The 20,164-nt window shown below is 41.6% G+C and overlaps 1 protein-coding gene across 1 annotated transcript in view; it reads right to left on the bottom strand.

Moving 5' to 3' along the window:
* Positions 1-10,657: 10,657 nt before the first annotated feature.
* tagln3b (transgelin 3b) overlaps positions 10,658-20,164 on the bottom strand; it is a 42,922-nt gene continuing 33,415 nt past the window's right edge. Inside the window, exon 5 of the mRNA XM_039745512.1 lies at positions 10,658-11,185. Coding sequence (XP_039601446.1) covers positions 11,044-11,185 — 142 coding nt within the window. The 3' untranslated portion in view covers positions 10,658-11,043. The remainder of the gene's footprint in view (positions 11,186-20,164) is intronic.

The raw sequence follows: 20,164 nt of genomic DNA on the forward strand, positions 1-20,164 counted from the left end.
TGATCGAGCATATTGACAACACATAGAAGTGAAAAAAGATGAAGAGGAAAAGAAGAATACTGGGTGAATGTTGTGCCAACCTGCAAAAAATAAATTTAACAAGCCCAGACTTACATTATATTTAAATGTTGCTTCTACAATTAATGTTTCCTTAGCCAATGTTCACTGTTTTGAAGCTTCTTGTCTGTTTGATGTCTAAATGGCTTATTGAATGGAAATGCCATTCATTTCTGTAGACCGTTTAATGGAATGTGACAAACGTGACAGCAGGTAAATGGTAATCTATACGGATGTGCCGCACTCTAATGTTGTACCCTTGACATGAGGTGGCCTCTTCCACTTTACTGACCTCGTAAAAAGCATCCGTTCTTAATGAGACAAGCACAGCATTTCAAATGACCTTTTCATTCAGAAATGTGAGAGCGGCCATTAAACTCCCTTACACCTAAATTAGGCAACAGTTATGAATGAAATTGTTTTGTGATACTGTCTACTGTAATGCATGCGGTCTACTGCTTAGATAAGAAGAAGTGCACCAACCTGCCGTGCTCCAGGTTTTATTTGTACACTGCTTATATGTTCATTAAAGGGGCCTGGCATCCTCAATCATGACATGAATCCACAAGCAGTTGAAGCTCATGTTATAACCTGAGAGGACAGGATTGTAGATCACAACCAAACATCAAATCAGTGAGATAAACTTAAACAGAATTATGAAACATTATTCTACATTTAATCTTGTGCATACAAGTTCTCTTCAGTATACTGACTTCTCTTTTCTATTCTAAAACATTAGGATAATGATCATGTTTACATGTGTAATACTATTTTAAGAATTTATTATAGCAGGAATAATAATTTCTACCTGTAAATATAATAGCATATGATACACCTGGCCAGGTAAAGTTAAGGAGGATCTTAGCTAGTTACATAACTTTGATTATGTTCTTTCATATGCACTGTCACAGGAGGCTGGGGGTCAGACCCAGCCGGGATGCCTGGAAGGACCGGGAGGTGGTCTTTACATCCCCTGGGCCACGAGGGGGCAACAACTCTGGATGTTGAGGGGACCACGGGGAAGGAGCAAGGAGGCTAAAGCCCAGAGGAGCCTGAGGCCACCGCCAGGGGATGCCCCGGGAGATCGACACTTCCGCCACACCTGGAAGGGTGGAGAAAGGACCTTCCAGGGACACCCGGAGTGCTTGTGGGTGCATCGGCAGCATTTCCAGCAGACCAGGAAATGCTGCTAGAAGAGCATCATCAGGCACCTGGAGCACATCCAGGTGGGAATAAAAGGGGCCACCTCACTTCAATCAAGGAACTAGAGTTCTAGGAGCGGGCGCAGGACAAAGCTCCTGTGGGGAGAGGTAAGGCGGCCCACGGACACTGAGAGACCCGTGGTGAAGGTGATTGGTGCTGGGGGCACTGTGTGCTGTGTGGGACTTGTTTGGATCAATAAACGTGTGTTTTGGGTAAAGTGCTGGTGTTAGTCTGATGGTGTTCGGACCCAAGCTCACAGCACGTATACTCATAAATACTTTTTCAGTCCCACTTAATACAATTTAGAAATGCAGGAATCTGGAGCCTATAATGGCAGCAATGGACACAAGGCAGGAAACAGCCTAGGCCCATTTATGCACAAATGCACACCGGGAACAGGGACAGTCTGGAATCACAAATTAACCAGCAAACCCGCCGAGACACACAGACAATAACTGGACTTGGGATTTGAACTCAAGATGCTGGACCTGTGAAGCAGCAGCACTACCCACTGTTCTATGATGGTGCCCACTAAACACAAACATGCTAAAATATATGCAAATCATCAAAATTAATGTCTTAAATGTTTCACTTTGAATTTTATTGATTCCAGCTTGTTTGAATGTTTGAAATACATTTCCGCAATTACAGTTCTGTCTGTAAACCAGTGCTGAAAAGTGCTCAGTGGAGACCCAATCTGTCACTAATATATACTGTGTATATATATATATATATATATATATATATATATATATATATATATATATATATATATATATATATATATATATAATGTAGACCATCTTAGGTCTACATGTAAATTTATAAAAATGACCTGAATAACACATAAAACATTTACGAAGGAAGAAGTAAGGAACTAAATTAAAGGGAAATAATTGTAACATTCCAAGAACATCCATGCGTTTTATCCTAAAGGTCAATGAGTTGACAATATCGAGTTATTAAATCACCTTAGTGAGATCAAAATCCAGCAGCTGGCCTCATAACTCTCAGGCAGACATGAACCTATGACTATTAATTTCCACATTTAAATCGTGTTCCTTTAAAACAGCTGAGCCCCATTTCATTTGGAGCCATTCATAAATAAAACACAACACCCTTTCTTAATTGAGGTTTGTCAAATATAGAAAAGCAATATGTAATCTAGTATTTGGGATGCAAGGTCAGTGTAAAGAAAACCTTCATGGTGTCTTTCCCAACTCTGAGCATCAAGAAGCACAGACAATGCCTTATTATGTATAGCAGGCATCCTGTTTTAAGCATTATATTGAAACAGGAGCAATACAATTGAAGGTTTATTGAATTATGAATGAAATATTTTCATGTATGTTGAAGAACAATTTAAAAATCAAAAGAGAAAATTTTAATTACTGAAATTACTTTTTGCAAGTTGCCAACTGATGTAATCACTTTAAAAATGTAATGAGTTCTAACTGATTCCAATCAATAAATAAGATCATGAATGCAGATAAGAATATCGTCTTCATGAGTTTGATATGAAAGGTTTAGCCTTAAGTAAACAGAAGAAAATTGGTATTGTCATCATCTAGATAATTATTATCTTTATTAATGTAAAGCATATTCCATCCATCCATTATCCAACCCGCTATATCCTATCTACAGGGTCACAGGGGTCTGCTGGGGCCAGTCCCAGCCAACACACGGTGCAAGGCAGGAAACAAACCCCAGGCTGGGTGACAGACCGCCGCAGTATAAAGCATATTTCAAGACAAATAGCAATTGGGATGAAAGAGTATTTCACCAATTATCATTTGCCTTTCTTTTATGATTTAGCCAAATAATTAATTCCAAAAGGAAAGGGAAACTTTCAGAAAAATTAAAGAAAACAAGCCAATATCCAAAATTCAAAATTTGAAATACCAAACCTCAAACCATAAATGTCAAACATTAAAGAATACAAAGGAAGCCATCCATCCAGCCATCCTCTTCCGCTTATCCGAGGTCGGGTCGCGGGGGCAGCAGCTTGAGCAGAGAGGCCCAGACTTCCCTCTCCCCGGCCACTTCTTCTAGCTCTTCCGGGAGAATCTCAAGGCGTTCCCAGGCCAGCCGGGAGACATAGTCCCTCCAGCGTGTCCTGGGTCTTCCCCGGGCCTCCTCCCGGTTGGACGTGCCCGGAACACCTCACCAGGGAGGCGTCCAGGAGGCATCCTGATCAGATGCCCGAGCCACCTCATCTGACTCCTCTCGATGCGGAGGAGCAGCGACTCTACTCTGAGCCCCTCCCGGATGACTGAGCTTCTCACCCTATCTTTAAGGGAAAGCCCAGACACCCTGCGGAGGAAACTCATTTCAGCCGCTTATATTCGCGATCTCGTTCTTTCGGTCACTACCCATAGCTCATGACCATAGGTGAGGGTAGGAACATAGATCGACTGGTAAATTGAGAGCTTTGCCTTATGGCTCTGCTCCTTTTTCACCACGACAGACCTATGCAGAGCCTGCATCACTTTTGATGCCGCACCGATCCGCCTGTCGACCTCATGGTCCATTCTTCCCTCACTCGTGAACAAGACCCCGAGATACTTGAACTCCTCCACTTGGGGCATGATCTCTCCCCCAACCCTGAGAGGGCACTCCACCCTTTTCCGGCTGAGGACCATGGTCTCGGATTTGGAGGTGCTGATTCTCATCCCAGTCACTTCACACTCAGCTGCGAACTGATTCAGAGAGAGCTGAAGATCATGGCCTGATGAAGCAAACAGGACAACATCATCTGCAAAAAGCAGTGACCCAATCCTGAGTCCATCAAACCGGACCCCCTCAACACCCTGGTTGCGCCTAGAAATTTTGTCCATAAAAGTTATAAACAGAATCGGTGACAAAGGGCAACCCTGGTGGAGTCCAACTCTCACTGGAAACGAGGTCAACTTACAGCCGGAAATGCGGACCAAGCTCTGACACCGGTTGTACAGGGACCGAACAGCTCTTATCAGGGGGTCCGATACCCCATACTCCCGGAGCACCCCCCACAGGATTCCCCAAGGGACACGGTCAAACGCTTTTTCCAAGTCCACAAAACACATGTAGACTGGTTGGGCAAACTCCCATGCACTCTCCAGGACCCCGCTAAGGGTGTAGAGCTGGTCCACTGTTCCGCAACCAGAACAAAAATCACACTGTTCCTCCTGAATCCGAGGTTCGACTATCTGACGGAGTCTTCTCTCCAGGACCCCCCAATAGACTTTTCCAGGGAGACTGAGGAGTGTGATCCCTCTGTAGTTGGAACACACCCTCCGGTCGCCCTTTTTAAAGAGGGGGACCACCACCCCAGTCTGCCAATCCAGAGGCACTGTCCCCAATGTCCATGCGATGTTGCAGAGACGTGTCAACTAAGTCAGTCCTACAACATCCAGAGCCTTGAGGAACTCTGTGCGTATCTCATCCACCCCCGGGGCCCTGCCACCAAGGAGTTTTTTGACCACCTCGGTGACCTCAGCCCCAGAGATGGGGGAGCCCACCTCCGAGTCCCCAGGCTCTGCTTCCTCATTGGAAGGCATGTTAGTGGGATTGAGGAGTTGTTCGAAGTACTCACCCCACCGACCCAGAACATCCAGTCGAGGTCAGCAGCGCACCATCCCTACCATATACAGTGTTGACACTGCACTGCTTCCCCCTCCTGAGACGCCGGACGGCGGACCGGAATCTCCTCGAAGCCATCCGAAAGTCGTTCTTCATGGCTTCCCCAAACTCCTCCCATGCCCGAGTTTTTGCCTCAGCAACCACCGAAGCCGCATTCCGCTTCGTCTGTCGGTACCTATTAGCTGCCTCCATAGTCCCCCAGGATAAAAGGGTCCAGTAGGACTCCTTCTTCATCTTGATGGCATCCCTCGCCGCCGGTGTCCACCAACGGGTTCGGGGATTTCCGCCACAACAGGCACCGACCACCTTATGGCCATAGCTCCGGTCAGCCGCCTCAACAATAGAGGCACGGAACATGGTCCATTTGGACTCAATGTCCCCCACCTCCCTCGTGACGTGGTTGAAGTTCTGCCGGAGGTGGGAATTGAAGCTACTTCTGACAGAGGACTCTGCCAGACGTTCCCAGCAGACCCTCATAACACGTTTGGGTCTACCAGGCCTAACCAGCATCCTCCCCCACCATCGAAGCCAACTCACCACCAGGTGGTGATCAGTTGACAGCTCTGCCCCTCTCTTCACCTGAGTGTCCAAGACATGTGGCCGCAAGTCCAGCGACACAACCACAAATTCGATCATCGAACTGAGGCCTAGAGCGTCCTGGTGCCAAGTGCACATATGAACACCCCTATGCTTGAACATGGTGTTCGTTATGGACAATCTGTGACGAGCACAGAAGTCCAATAACAAAACACCACTCGGGTTTAAGATCGGGGGGGCCATTCCTCCCAATCACGCCCTTCCAGGTCTCATTGTCATTGCCCACGTGAGCATTGAAGTCTCCCAGCAGTACGAGGGAGTCCCAAGAAGGTATGCCCTCTAGCACCTCCTCCAGAGACTCCAAAAAGGGAGTCAAAAAAATTTGAACCGCCACCCTATCGTGGTGGAGGGGTTTGCGTGTCCCAACGATCCTAGGAGCTCTGTTGTCCGGGGCTTTATGCCCCTGGTAGGGCCACCCAAAGCAAACTGGTCTTAGGTGAGGGATGAGACAAAGAGCGGTTCAATAGACTTCCTATGACGAAGAACAAATTTGGACGGCGTTTTCCCTTGCCCGGATGAGGGTCACCGGGGCCACCCTCTGGAGCCAGGCCTGGAGGTGGGGCTTGATGGCGAGCGTCTGGTGACCAGGCCTGCACCCATGGGGCTCGGCCAGGCACAGCCCGAAGAGGCAACGTGGGTCCCCCTTCTCATGGGCTCACTACCTATGAGAGGGGCCAAGGAGGTCAGGTGCAGTGTGAGTTGGGTGGTGGCCGAAAACGGGGACCTTGGCGGTCCGATCCTCAGCTACAGAAGCTGGCTCGTGGGACATGGAATGTCACCTCTCTGAAGGGGAAGGAGCCTGAGCTAGTGCGTGAGGTCGAGAGGTTCTGGCTAGATATAGTCGGGCTCACCTCGACGCACAGCTTGGACTCTGGAACCAATCTCCTTGAGAGGGGCTGGACTCTCTACCACTCTGGAGTTGCTACCGGTGAGAGGCGCCGAGCGGGTGTGGGCATACTTATTGCCCCCAAACTTGGAGCCTGTACATTGGGGTTTACCCCGGTGAATGAGAGGGTAGCCTCCCTCCGCCTTCAGGTGGGGATACAGGTCCTGACTGTTGTTTGTGCGTATGCACTGAACAGCAGTTTGGAGTTACAAAGGAAGCCGAGCAACAAAACTGAGCTAATGTCACAGCTGTTATATTTCAGCCAGGGTTTTTCCTTTTCTGGGCTGGGGATCAAATCCTTGTTTTGTTTTGTATCGTATCTTCTCTGTTCATTTTATTTCTGGTTGTTTGCATTATTCTTAATCTTTGATTTTGTCTATGTATGTATGCCTCCGTTACATTCTGTGTTGTTTTGTGTGTGGTTCCTCAAGAGGTGAGTCCACCGGCCCATCACGGCAAGGTACTGCCCTCAGTCCTTTAAAGGTGGGGTCAACCCACAGTCCCTAGTGGTTTAATCAGATGCGCTTGGGAGTTGGTGAGTCTATCTTGTTTCTACTGTGCTTTTTGTGATTTTTGGATTCTTTACTTTATGCTCTGTTTTTGGCTTACTTTCTGGATTCTGTATTTGGAAGTTTGTTCACTTGGCTTGCCTTGTATTTTAGGCAGCTCCTTTTTGCCTTTTGCTCTCCACGGTACTCCACCCCAGTAGGCATTTTGGTTATTTTTTGGAATGTAGATTCTTAGGAACTCTTTAAAGTCTTAACAACAATATTACAATGGTGGCACCAGGTGTTTTATAAAAGACTAGAAACATCTGAGAGCTCTAATTGATTAAGGCTGTGGTAAGGGAGATGTTAAATATGCATATTTTTGTCCTGTTTGGGTTTTATTTATGTGATGACTTCAATCCCGACCTTTATTTTCATTTTTGTTTTTTCTTTTACTAATGTTGTTTTTCATTATTATCTTGTTTTTTCAAATTTACATGACTCAGTTTTCTCCACATGCCATCATGTTCGCATTGTTGTGATATTGTTACCTCAAATTTAAATATGACTGCATGCTGTAGGTTTTATGTCCCTCAGTGGATATTCTTTACCAGTGAAATCTTTAGCGGTCGTTGGCTCATTTGCCAAGTAGGGCCTAGTGTAAGGATGTTGGTTTTGACGGAGGGCTCTGTTTCTGACTTCAGATTTTGTTCATTCTGTTCTGACCGTCTGCCTGATTTTGACCTTGGTTGTCCTCTCACCTTATCTTTCAATCTCTTTTTAACCCCCTGGTCTCCCTTTGCTCACAATAATTCTTGGGCAAGTACTGTGCCCTTAACAGAAGAAGAGAAGAGAAAAAATGACAAAACTCAAATAAGGGAGTGGGAGCAAATCACAAAAAAAACAAAAAAATGAGAATGACAAGTAAACAGAAATACAACCTTAACACCTTGGCACCCTGAACTTTCTGAATTTAGCAGATGAAGTTTGTCTGTACGTAGATACATAAACAGTTATGCCATACTCTGATTTTGTAAGTTGCCTTGGTTAAAGAATCAGAAGTATGTGTTTTTCAAATTGTGTTTTGTCGATGTTAATTCTTTCCATACAAAGCTTGGCAGGCATGACTGTGACTAGGCTCTGTCTAAGCATTGCTTCACCCTGAATGACTGATCGACATTCTTACTGGCAAGCACTTTCACCTCAAATCCAAACCTGAGGCTGTAATGGAATACAAATAATGCTCCATTTTTGTTGTGTAATTTTTTTACAGATATTTAAATGACTTTGGCTTGTCACCATTTCAAAAGACTCTTGTTAGATGGGCACTGTCATTTTGTGTCTGTTGGTATGAATATCACCATTCTGTGTTTTATGGTCTTCACTGGTGCTCCCATTTTGTGTGTCACATTGCTATGACGCCAAGTGGTTGCAAGGTACGTGATTCACATGTCACTTTAAGAATAACATCAGGGTAGTCATGTTATAAAAGATGGCAAGGCATGATAAACAGCAAAATGAAAGAGAAACTTAACAACAAAATTCTTCTGTTTTGAATATTGTTGCATCAATTGTGATTCTTTTAGAACCATTTCATTTATGGGTCTCCTACAGAAACAGCAGTCCTTGAAGTGTCCAATGATGTATTAGTGTTAGGTCTGCTTGATCTTATTTCAGCCTTTGACATGGTTGACCATAAGACCCTCTTAACAAGGTTAAATCATTCTGTGGGTGTCACTGCTTCAGCCTTGACTTGGTTTACCTCATATTTATCTGATAGAAGTCTCACCTTCTCTGTGGGTGAGTATACTTCTGCTTCTGCCTCTTTGACTTGGGGGTGCCCCAAGGAGCTGTCCTCGGTCCAATCTTGTTTTCATTGTCTATGTTTCCCTCTTGCTCAAATGATCAATTCTTTTAATGGTATCTCCTACCATTTTTACAGCTTTATTGTTCTTTTAAACCAAAACAACTACACAAGTTGTCTTTGATCGACTGAAGAAGGCCAATAACTGGCTACTAGTCAACTACTTCAAGTTAAACTCTCAGAAGACTGAGGTTTAAATTTTTCCCCTGAGCCCCATTTTGAACCTAATAGTTACTCAAAAACATTCTACCATGTCTACTTCTTATACATAATTTAGGTGTCATATTTGATCAATCTGAGTTTTGATGTGCAGGTTAGGTGTCTCCATCACTCATTTTTTCATTTAAGAAACTCAAACAAGCTGAGAACTGTTGTTACCAGTGCTGAGATGGAAATGCTTATCCATGTATTCACCTCATCACATCTGGATTATTGCAATTCCTTTTATTCGCCTCTCTGAGTAAAGGCTTTTAACATGTTCGCACAAATGGTCCCACATCTCCTCAATTTTACATTCTCTACATTGGATTCCAGTGAAATTTAGGATCCGGTTCAGAATTCTGGTTATCACTTACAGAGCTCTGCATGGTTAAGCTCCCCAATATATCACAAACCTCCTTCAGCACTACACCTCGGGCCGTGATCGCAAGTCTGCTCAGTTAGACCTCCTTTTGATTCCTTGTAGCACAATAACGACTCCTGGGGATGGCACATTCGAGCCCATTGCTCTAAGGTTATGGGACAGTCCCCCACTGATGTTGAGTTCAGCAGAATCTAGTGAATTATTTGAGTGTCGACTTAAGATGCCTGTGTTCAATCAGACATTTGGGTACCTTTACCATCTGTGGGTGACTTTTATATTGTCCTTTCATTGTATGGAGATCATACAGACACCACACAGAAAACAACTACATTGGAGGATGCTGGATCTGCACATATGTAGCATTAACCACTGTTTTCCCATGTTGATTAATGTTACCACAGATATCCAGACCTTTTACAGTGTATATGGTAAACTACTATCAGGTTTAGCTTTAAGTTTGATTACTTAAACTAATAGCCAAAGCAAACACACTCCCTGAGCCATTGTTTAATACAATTAACACATCTTGATAGGCTCAAGTCTTGCTCTAGGTTAGGTTCCAGCTCACTGAATTTGTTACATGGGTTCTGGAGTTGGATGGATGGACCTTCACAGGTCAAGACAGTTACTGGTTTCTTCAAAGTGGTCATGGGTAGTCTGAGTTTATTTTGGGGCAGATCATGAAGTTATACATCAAATCATGGGGAAAAAAAACTGTGTTCTTGAAATATCTGCTTTACCTCCAGTGGTCAGTTGCAGCAAAGACCAATTAAGTTTGAATTCTTTATAAGCCATAGCATCCATGTTTCAATTGGTCATTGTGCTCTAAAATAGGCAAACTAAGCATCGCCAGGGGTCAATCCATGGGCTGCTCCTGACTTTACCAGGGCTGGCTCTGGTTTCCATTTAATGGAAAAGTTTTGGTTGATTTGATGTGTACATAGCGTGTACAATACAATGAAATTCTTCTTTGCATGTCTCTTCAGAACAATACCAGCACAGAAGCAGACGATGTTTATCCAATTCTATCCAGCTCAAGGTTATGGTGACTGGAGCCTTTCCTGTCTGGTTGGACTCATCCACACACACAATCACTCACAGTGAGCTTATTTAGAATATACACTCAACATAAGATGAGCGTTTTTACAACGCATGAAGACTAAATAACATAGTGACAAAGCCCATTTAGACATGGAAAGACCACATACACACTTACCTGTCAGTTATTTGAACCCATTCACCATGAGAGCGTCCCACTAAAATATATTTATGTTTACATTTGAGTGTTAATTCTAATGACTTAAATATTCAACATTCTAAGCATTTGACCAAAAACACAATACACATACTAATTTCTAGATCAGAAAAAACATTTATTTAAAATACAACTTTTAAATACACAGTAAGATACACCTCCATTAACAAGGTTTCTGTACTTGGGTAAAACAAATGAGCACAACCTTTAATACGTCTAAGCAAAATAAGATACATAAAAGACGCAAATTCACATGTCAGTGTGTAGTGTTATTCTCTACAGTTTACATAACTCTTTCAAGTCCTTCACCCTACTACTTAAGTCCTTCATTTAAAATATTAAAGCTTTATTGTATTTTTCTTGAATTCATACTGCAATCTGAGGGAATAAACAACTTGTATCCAAAGGCAGTCTGGCCATTTTTAAGGTGGTAGGTGTAAACAGACATCCTGGATCATGCAGCAAATCTCCCAGTTTTGGTAAAGTACGTCACATGATCTGACGGGGCATCCCATATCCTGTCATTCCAGACTGGGAAGCTCCTCGATTACTGCCCATCTGGAGACTAATCAAGCTCTGGCCTTGCCTGAGTTGTTCTTCAGAAAATTCCCTTCTGTTTCCTTGTGCTTTTCTGCAGGAGAGAAAAACAGTTTTGCTACCTTTCTTTTTTATTGTTACATTTTTATTAAGTTTTTTCTGTTACTTTTTTATTTTAAGTTATAAATAAACAATCAGACATAAATTGTAATAAAGCATATAATTAAAATGCATAAACCACAGTCCAATCAAAAATACAACCAAAATTTCAAAGAATGAAAATACACTAACTCAAAAAGAACCCATCCGTTTTGACAAAAAGGCCCATTATAACATTATAATATAACCCATTATAATACAATACATTTTAATCAATTAAAATGCCTGGCAGGCTTATTTTAGAATAACATTAATAAATTCTTGCCAAATTCAGAAAAAAATATATGCAAACATAATGTACCATATATACTCCTGTATAAATCGGGTCTTGAAACCTAAAAAAATCGATCATAAAATCAGACCCCAACTTATATGGCCATTCAAAAATGCAACCCTTAATGTTTTTTTAACATCTTCTTGCTCCCTCCAATCTCGCATCAGTTTCTCAGACACATCAAATTTTGTTGTAGCAGCACAGTTACCAATTTCTTTTACCATGTCAATGACTTTTAATTTAAAACCAGCTTCATATTTTCTTCTGATCGAATGCTCAATTGTAGATAAGGAATGCTCTTACGATAAAGGTGTATTAGGGTGTGAGATACAAAAAACACAAAAGACAGCAAACATCGCTTCAGAATAGTTTGGGAGTTACCGTTTGGTCATGTAGGCACAATACATACGGATAAAAAAAAAGGCTGTGTGCTCTATGCTTACACTTTCAGGAGAGCATTAGCGTATCATAATCTCTTGGATCAATAGTGTGAATTTTCCAGATCGACTTATACGACTGATATTATAAAATACCGGAAATTATATGGTGAAATTAAATCCCAATTTATCCACGGAAGAACTTATCCACGAGAATATACGGTATATATTTTGACATTCTAAGTTTTTTTCCAGTTAAACAAAAGCAGCTAATGATCTAATAACATAATTTAGAAGATAACTATTTATTGAGTTATTACTACATCTTCTAGGCTCATGCTGTTAGATGATTGTAAATCTGATACTTTCTGATGGGTAAGAACACATCTTCTCCCAAATAATTTAGAATAGTCCCAGAACACATGACCTGGGGCCTCATGCATAACGCCGTGGGAAAAATTCACACTATAATATGGCGTACGGACAAAAGTGTAAATGTGCGTATGCACAAAAAAATCCAGATGCATAAATCTGTGCGAACGTCATCTTCCACGTTCTTCCACTACATAAATCCCGGTCAGTGTGAAAAGTAACGCACGTGCCTGCTGTCCTGCCCCGTCTCCTCCCAGAATTAAGCCTCTTTGAATATGCAAAGGAATATAAATTGCCCTTAAGCTCAGCGGTCTGTGAAAAGGCAATGGCAAAAGCATGGTTTATAGAAGAATTGCAGCAAATACCAAGCGGTGGCAAGGAAAAACAAACTATTTGTTGGTTTAAACACTGGTATAAACAAAAAGAAGTTGATCAAGTGACATACAGTGTTGGAGAAACTTGAAAGCTTAAGTTCACAAAGTCGAAATATAAAACAAGTTGTCAGATATCAAAGACGCTGTGAAAAGGCGAATCATAGCCCACTGTCTGAACGTCATATGAAAGCTTATTAGGGTACAGAGAAAAAAAAAATAGGCACACAGTAGGGAAAAAAGCATGAAATGTCAACTTTAATCTCTAAATTTCCACTTAATCATATAATTTATTTTGTCATTAAAGTAGAACATCATAAATTGTTTGTAAAAAAACAATTGTAAATAATTGTTTAAATTACTAGTTTCTCAAATCCCATCGTAACTAAAGTAGCACGTTAAATGCTTTGTTTTGTATTTGATATTCTATGTGCTCTATGTGTGTGAATCACTACGTACTTCTTAAATGGGCTTTCTCTTCCTCCGACAGGACACAGAATCCATTACATTTGTGATATTACAGCTCTCCGAATAATTAAAATACTGACATGTATACTTGATGTCATTTTCATGATGATTTAGTTGAGTTAAAGCATGTTATTACACATGGGAACACGGTGGAGCAGTGACTGTTCATGCCTCACGCAAGATGCTTGCTGTGCCATGCGCGACCTTCAATGAAATAATTTATTACAGCAGTACTGTCTCTTTCAAACGTACTAACCTCCAATTCCTGTCCATCCTTTTCTTTCTCCAAGTAACCAACCACCACACAATCAGCTCTGTAATAGACGTTAGGCTATCTGTAAGCTTAGAACGCAGATTCTTCAAAACTTCTAAGGAACATTGAAATATCTTCAAAGTACGTGTTTAATTATCCTATCCATCTGTCCTTCCAGTGTCATGTCAGCACCAGCAAGAATACAGCGCAAGGCAGGAACAATCCGTGAACGGAGCGCCAGCTCCTCACTAGTGCTGCGGCACCGTGTCCTAAGATTTTTAATGATTAACAATATAGATTATTTAAATGAAGTTAAAATTTTATCTGTTTAATATAATAAACATATTTTGTTGAATTTCATCTTAAAATGATATCGTCATCATATGTAAATACGCTCTTTATAAAGTGCTCAGGTTGTGCAATATTATAACTGTTTCACAAATTTACAGTGAGGTAATTGTACTTATAAATACAAACAATTCTACAAGGAGCACTCGATGGACTGATTGAGTGTGTTTAGAGTTCTTGGGATGAAATTGTTTCTGAACGCCAAGGAAAGGCTCTGAAGCGTTTGCAGTATGAGAGCAGTTCAATAGACAGCATGGCTGCCTGATGCTGTATACCAATAATTCTCTTTCCAGTCAGCTGCTGTATAGCTGTGATTCCCCACTCAGATACAGTGATATAAATACTTTGAGTGGTACTGTGAGAGTAATATGGAAAAAGATGATGCGCTGTGGCAACCCCTAACGGGAGCAGCTGAAAGAAGAAAAAGAAGGTGCAGTGAGAGTACCAATGCTAAAGCAGTTATGGTATTTAGAATAGTTTGACCATTCGGTGGACCATTATATTATTACAGGTTAATTACAATCAGATGCATTAGACTAATAAACAATATGTGGTTAATTTCAGTGTATTTATAATGCCGCGTCAGGGATGTGGATCTAAAAACGAAAGGGAAACCACACTGGAACAAAAGCACTGCTTTGAAACTGGGTTCTGGCAGTTTGCAAATCTGAGCAGAGAACTTGTGTACGCCAAGGTTGGAGCTAATGTGAAAATGTGCGCGGCTTTACAGCAAGTTTAGGCTTTATACATTGCGACTTGAACGTGGAAACGTTTGTACACAACATTTTTTTGCGTACACACCGTTTATACATGAGGCACCTGGTGAGGCTGGAACTCGAAGCCATCATTCACAACTGGGGTCTTGTCACTGACATATTTTAGATAATTTTAATCTAGAAAGATTTAAATGATGCATAATCTTTAGATAAATTACTAAATGTTTTTCACAGACTGATGTAGAGTTGATGAAGAGTTTATAATATATTTGAGTTCAATCCCCTGAGATATTAATAAAGAAGTCCTTTTCCCAGTGTTGCCCACAATATTTCAGAGATGTCCACCATAATATTAACTAATAAAATATAGAAATACTGACAATGTTATCATTAGTAAATAAAATAATTTTAAAGCACAGATGTTGATAGAAGGTTAGGAAAGTTAGGCAAGTTATTTTTAACAAAGATTCTGATTTGTGAGTAGAAAAACATGATACATTGAAGGAATTAAGTTTTTCAAGATATAGACAATCTAAGAGTCAAAGCATTTTGCCTATATAAAGATCTCATAAATCCCTAAATACGAAAGGACTTCCATAAATTAAATACTGTATAAGTTAAGGAGGGCTGGAATATAAAACTATTGCCTATAGAAACAGCCATTTTAAATTTGAAATACATTACATGATTAACATTGAAATTATAATAAGAGTACTTTTCAGCCTGAAATTAACAGTGTCTAAGATCTGTCAATTGAGAACTAAATTCTGCTTCATAGCATCATAAACAATTAAAAAGCTATATACACGAATAAAATCAGCCACAACATTGTCTAGGCCCACTCGTGCTGCCAAAACACCTCTGATCTGTCAAGGCATGGACTCCACAAGACCTCTGAAGGTGACCTGTGGTGTCTGACACCAAAATACTCACAGAAGATCCTTTAAGTTCTGTCAGTTGAGAGGTGGGGCCATCTTGTATTGAACTTGTTTTTCCATCACATCTCACAGATAGATGCTTGATCGGATTGAGATCTTGGGAATTTGGAGGTCAAATCAACACCCTAAGCTCTTTATTATGTTCCTCAAATGATTCCTGAACAATTTTTTGCAGTGTGAAAGGGCACATTATCCTGCTGAATGTGGCCACTACCATCAGGGAATATCATGGCCATGAAGGGTTGTACATGATCCGCAACGATCATTTGTTAGGTGGTACGTTTCAAAGTAACATCCACATGAATGCCAGGACCCAAGTGGAACAAAAAGAGCACTGCACTGCCATATTCCCTTCGTGTATCCTGCTGCCCTCGGTTCCCCATGTAAATGATGCAAACACACCCAAATGTCCACATGATCTAAAAGAAAATGTAATTCATTAGACCAGACTACCTTTTTCCATTGCTCCATCGTACAGTTCTAACGCGCCCACTGTAGGTGCTTTCGGACGAAGAGAGGGGTCAGGAATGGGCACTCTGACCCATCTGTGGCTACTTAGTAAGCTCTAATGCACTGTGTTCTCACACCTTTCTCTCATGGCCAGCATTAAGTTTGTGCTACAGTAGCTCTTCTGTGGAATCAGACCAGAAGGACTTGCCTTCACTTACTATGCACATCAATGAGCCTTTGGCACCCATGACCCTGCTGCTGGTACACCGGTTGTCCTTTTTGGGCCACTTTTGGTAGGCATTAACCACTGCATATCAGGAATACCTCACCTTGCCAGAGTTACTCAGATCCTTATTCTTGTCCATTTTCCCTGCTTTCATCACATCTCTTTCAAGGACTAACTGCTTTATTTATCCCAGCCCTTGACAGGTGCAATTGTAATGAGATAATTAATGTTCTTCACTTTACCTCTCAGTGGTTTTAATGTTGTAGCAAACTGATGTGTAATGCATTGTTCGTAATGAACATTATGGCAACTGAGTAGTCAACTAATAAACATTAAAAAGTGAATCAACTGTTCAGGGAAATGCACCTGCAGAGATATTTCAGAACCCTGTTCTTGTTAAAATGGTGATGAATTTACCCCCAGTGCTGCCAGTGTATTCTGTTGAATTGGAGACTTTAGCAGAATTTCAGTCAACTCAGCACAAACTGTCGAGGGGCATAGTACAGTTCTTCATCATTGCAGAGATGCCTTGTGTTTGTGTATTGTTCTCAGATTTATCTGTAAGATGATTATTGACTACAAAGTGATGTGGTATATAGCGGGTCTGTGGCTCAGAAAAACTGTCCGTTTTAATAAATAAATAATGAACTCGCTCATATTGGGGAGTTGGAGCAGGTGCAAGTGGTCTACCGTAAGCTTATCCAGTTTATTTAAAACTCAGCAGCAAGACTCCTTACTCGAACCAGCAGCAGCGAGCACATCACACCCATCCTGTTCCACCTTCACTGGCTCCCTGTGTCTTACAAAATCGAATATAAAATCCTACTGGGATGAATAAAGTATCTATCTATCTATCTATCTATCTATCTATCTATCTATCTATCTATCTATCTATCTATCTATCTATCTATCTATCTATCTATCTATCTATCTATCTATCTATCTATCTATCTATCTATCTAGAAAAAACAACTCAAAACTCATCTGTTCAGGAAGGCTTTTAGCTCTACTTGACTTTATTACCCTTCTCTCAGTTTAACTCTCTGTCAAGATGCTCATGTAACCTGTATGTGTGTGTGCTAGACCATCAATTATGTTGTCTGTTAGGCTTTTTCTCTGAATTTACTGTCTTAATCTTCTTTATTCATTTAGCCGGTTTGCACAATGCTAAATACTGTATACCCTGCTGTTCTTTTTTAAATTCTGTGAAGTGCTTTGAGCATGGGAAAGGTGCTATATAAATAAAATGTATTATTTATTATTATTAAGACACTCCATCTCTAGGTTGGTGTGAGGCATTCAGCCATCCATGCATTGCCTTTGCGGTACCTGTGGGCAGTCTGATTGCCTTATCAGCCCTGACCGGCAATCACGTGGATGCCCCTAAAACAGCTCCCCAGCCTAAAACGGGTAGGACGAAAAAATAATAACAGACAGTTAGAGCGGAGGTTAAAGGACAGGAGAAGCAGGCAGAAGAAAGAGAGAGGAAACAAGCTGGTGAACAGAGTGGAAACAGATGGACGGGGTAGAGCCCCAAGGAGGAACAAGTGGCCATTGCTCAGGAGGGGGCTGTAGTTCGCTCCTGTTGAGCGTCTTTGGGAGTAGGAGCGACCATTATGCTATGGAGATGCTCTCACCCAAAGGAGCCTTTAAGACGGCTGCGGTAGGAGTACAAAGCACCTACACTGGGTGGAGCCTGGATTGGCAGTGGTTCGGGTGGAGCAGGACTCTGGGTTCCTTGAGGACGTTGTGGGATTGGTGGTGGGCGACACGGGCCAGATGAGCTGGGTATCTGCACCTGCTGGTCGACATCTCTCCAGACTGTGAAGTCCAAATAGGATAACCCGTAGAGGTGTCAGTTTTAAGGGAATGCACCAGGGCTTATGGATTTTAAAGTGAGTTTCCTGTACTGTGTTGTTTTAACCTTGTTTTTAACTGATTTTAACCTCCACAGCAAATTTCATTTTATGGATTATTTATTTATTGGCAGTTTTGAGCACTGTACTTTGGAACACGTGTTTTGTGGATTTATTTTAATAAAAGTACTTGCACTTTTCACCATCCCCTTGGTTGATGTTTTTGCCCTCATCTGTCACACTCATCCCAGTCATGACTATTGCTGGTGTCACACTCAAGAGGCTCCCATTATTGAAGAGGAAGCAAGGAGCCGACTTCACCATCACAAGTGAAACATAAGGTATCTGATGATGAGCCCTCACTTCTAAGCAAAGGAAAGAAATTCTACTGCAGGTTTGGTACATGAACCATCATCACAGTGGCTTCTCCTTCAGACAGAACCACAGGAAAGCATCAGGCCCAACCTTGTTTTAATAGGGAAATGTAAATCCTGTGACAGTCAGCTTGCTCTTAGTAAACCAAGCAAAGGTTCCAAAGTGTTTTAAGATGACCACTCTAACCCCCGTTGTACAGACATTACGTGTGGGCTCAATGAACACAGACCTGTCACCTGAGCATTTTTTTTATAAAAACGGTATCTTAAGGCCATGTCACATTATATGACTTTTCCATTGATTTTTACTCATAGACCTCATTTATATAATCTTGGCATGTTGGGGGCAGTTGTGGCACACTCTTGTGACCACCAGTCGTGCAGTTCTCCACCCTCAGTAACTCAGTCAAGACTGGCCTGCAACTCTTAAGTTGAATGGGCTGAGATTGTGTGTATGTGAGAACTGACAACCAGTGAGCGCTCACCTGGAAGTAGAATGCATAGAATGTTATTGACTTTGGAAATGTGACACTTTTCTGAAAGGTGTTGCACAGCAAGGTCATGTCATTTGTGATTCCCAGTCTTGCAATATGACATCTTTGAGGTAATGCGATCAACAAGTTTGAGATTCCCTCTGAATAGAATGTGTAAATTGTTGCTGGCCTAAAGGCAGTTCACAGTATCGGTCTGTTACTGTTTTGGTCTTCTCTGTCAATGTGTGGTACTGTATGTTAACATCTCTGCCAAGGGCAAGAAACGGATAGAGGAAGTGTTGTGGAGTACTCCTTCAGACTGAAATGTAAAGCCTTTGAAGTGTTTATCTGATGATTTTTAATATAACGGACAAGTTCTAAACAATCTCCTACTAATATGGCTTTACCAATACTAAGGACTAACAGATTTCATGTACTTACAAGCTGCGAGATGCATTTATTTAACAACTAGGGGGCTTCACCCCCTGCTCGCTTCGCTCACACACCCCCCCTTTCCCCACCCCACCTGCACTATGCACCAATCACTTCACGTCTCTGCCACTCGCGGTGTGAAAAATGGGGCTGAACGCCCACCAAGGAGACGCAATCGCTCTTAAATGGTGATACAATGGGAGACACAGTTTTTTTTACCTCCTCTTTGCTCGATCAGCTGCTGGCTTGCTGCTGCTGCCGTGCCGTATGATCTGCATTTTGCGCAGCACACCTCTGTCATATCATCTATGTCCATATATTCTACATATTTTACCTTTTCATCAATATCACATTGAATTTTGATTCCGTGTTTGTAATTGCATCGTGACAACCCAACGTATAACTACCCGTGAGTGAATATCGTTTCTTTCTCGCTACAAGAAATGTGTCTGACATAACCATGCAGGACATTTCCAAATCTCCTTCCATAAGCTCTTGTCATCTCGCGGGACGTTAAAGTGTCTCTGAGACAATCACATCTCGTCACCTTCCAAGATTTTTTTTTATAATAGAGAGACTAGTCACCTGAACAAATTTTACATATGTCTGAATGTTTTTGCTTGGTGGATTATTTATTAGATGTTAGGAAATAACAATTATTTCTGTCATCATATTGAACAATTATGCTCATAATTTAATTGCATCAGCTTCACCACGTCAAAATGCATGCTAATGACATTGTTATGGCAATAATGTAAGTAAATAAAGTATAGAAGAACTGGTTCTCGTCTTACACCCACTGGAGCCAGGATTGGCTCTGCCTTCCCATGAGCCGCTACTAAAAAAGTAAGTTCTGTGTGAATCTTGGGTGAGTAAAAACAGCTCTGACAACTGACACAAACCTCAACAGCCATCTGACAGGCCACATCACAGCTTATCAGATAAAGAAACAGACACTCACAATTTCCACTCTTTCTCTCTCTTCC

This window comes from Polypterus senegalus, chromosome 2, assembly GCF_016835505.1.
Source record: "Polypterus senegalus isolate Bchr_013 chromosome 2, ASM1683550v1, whole genome shotgun sequence".
Lineage (NCBI taxonomy): Eukaryota > Metazoa > Chordata > Cladistia > Polypteriformes > Polypteridae > Polypterus > Polypterus senegalus.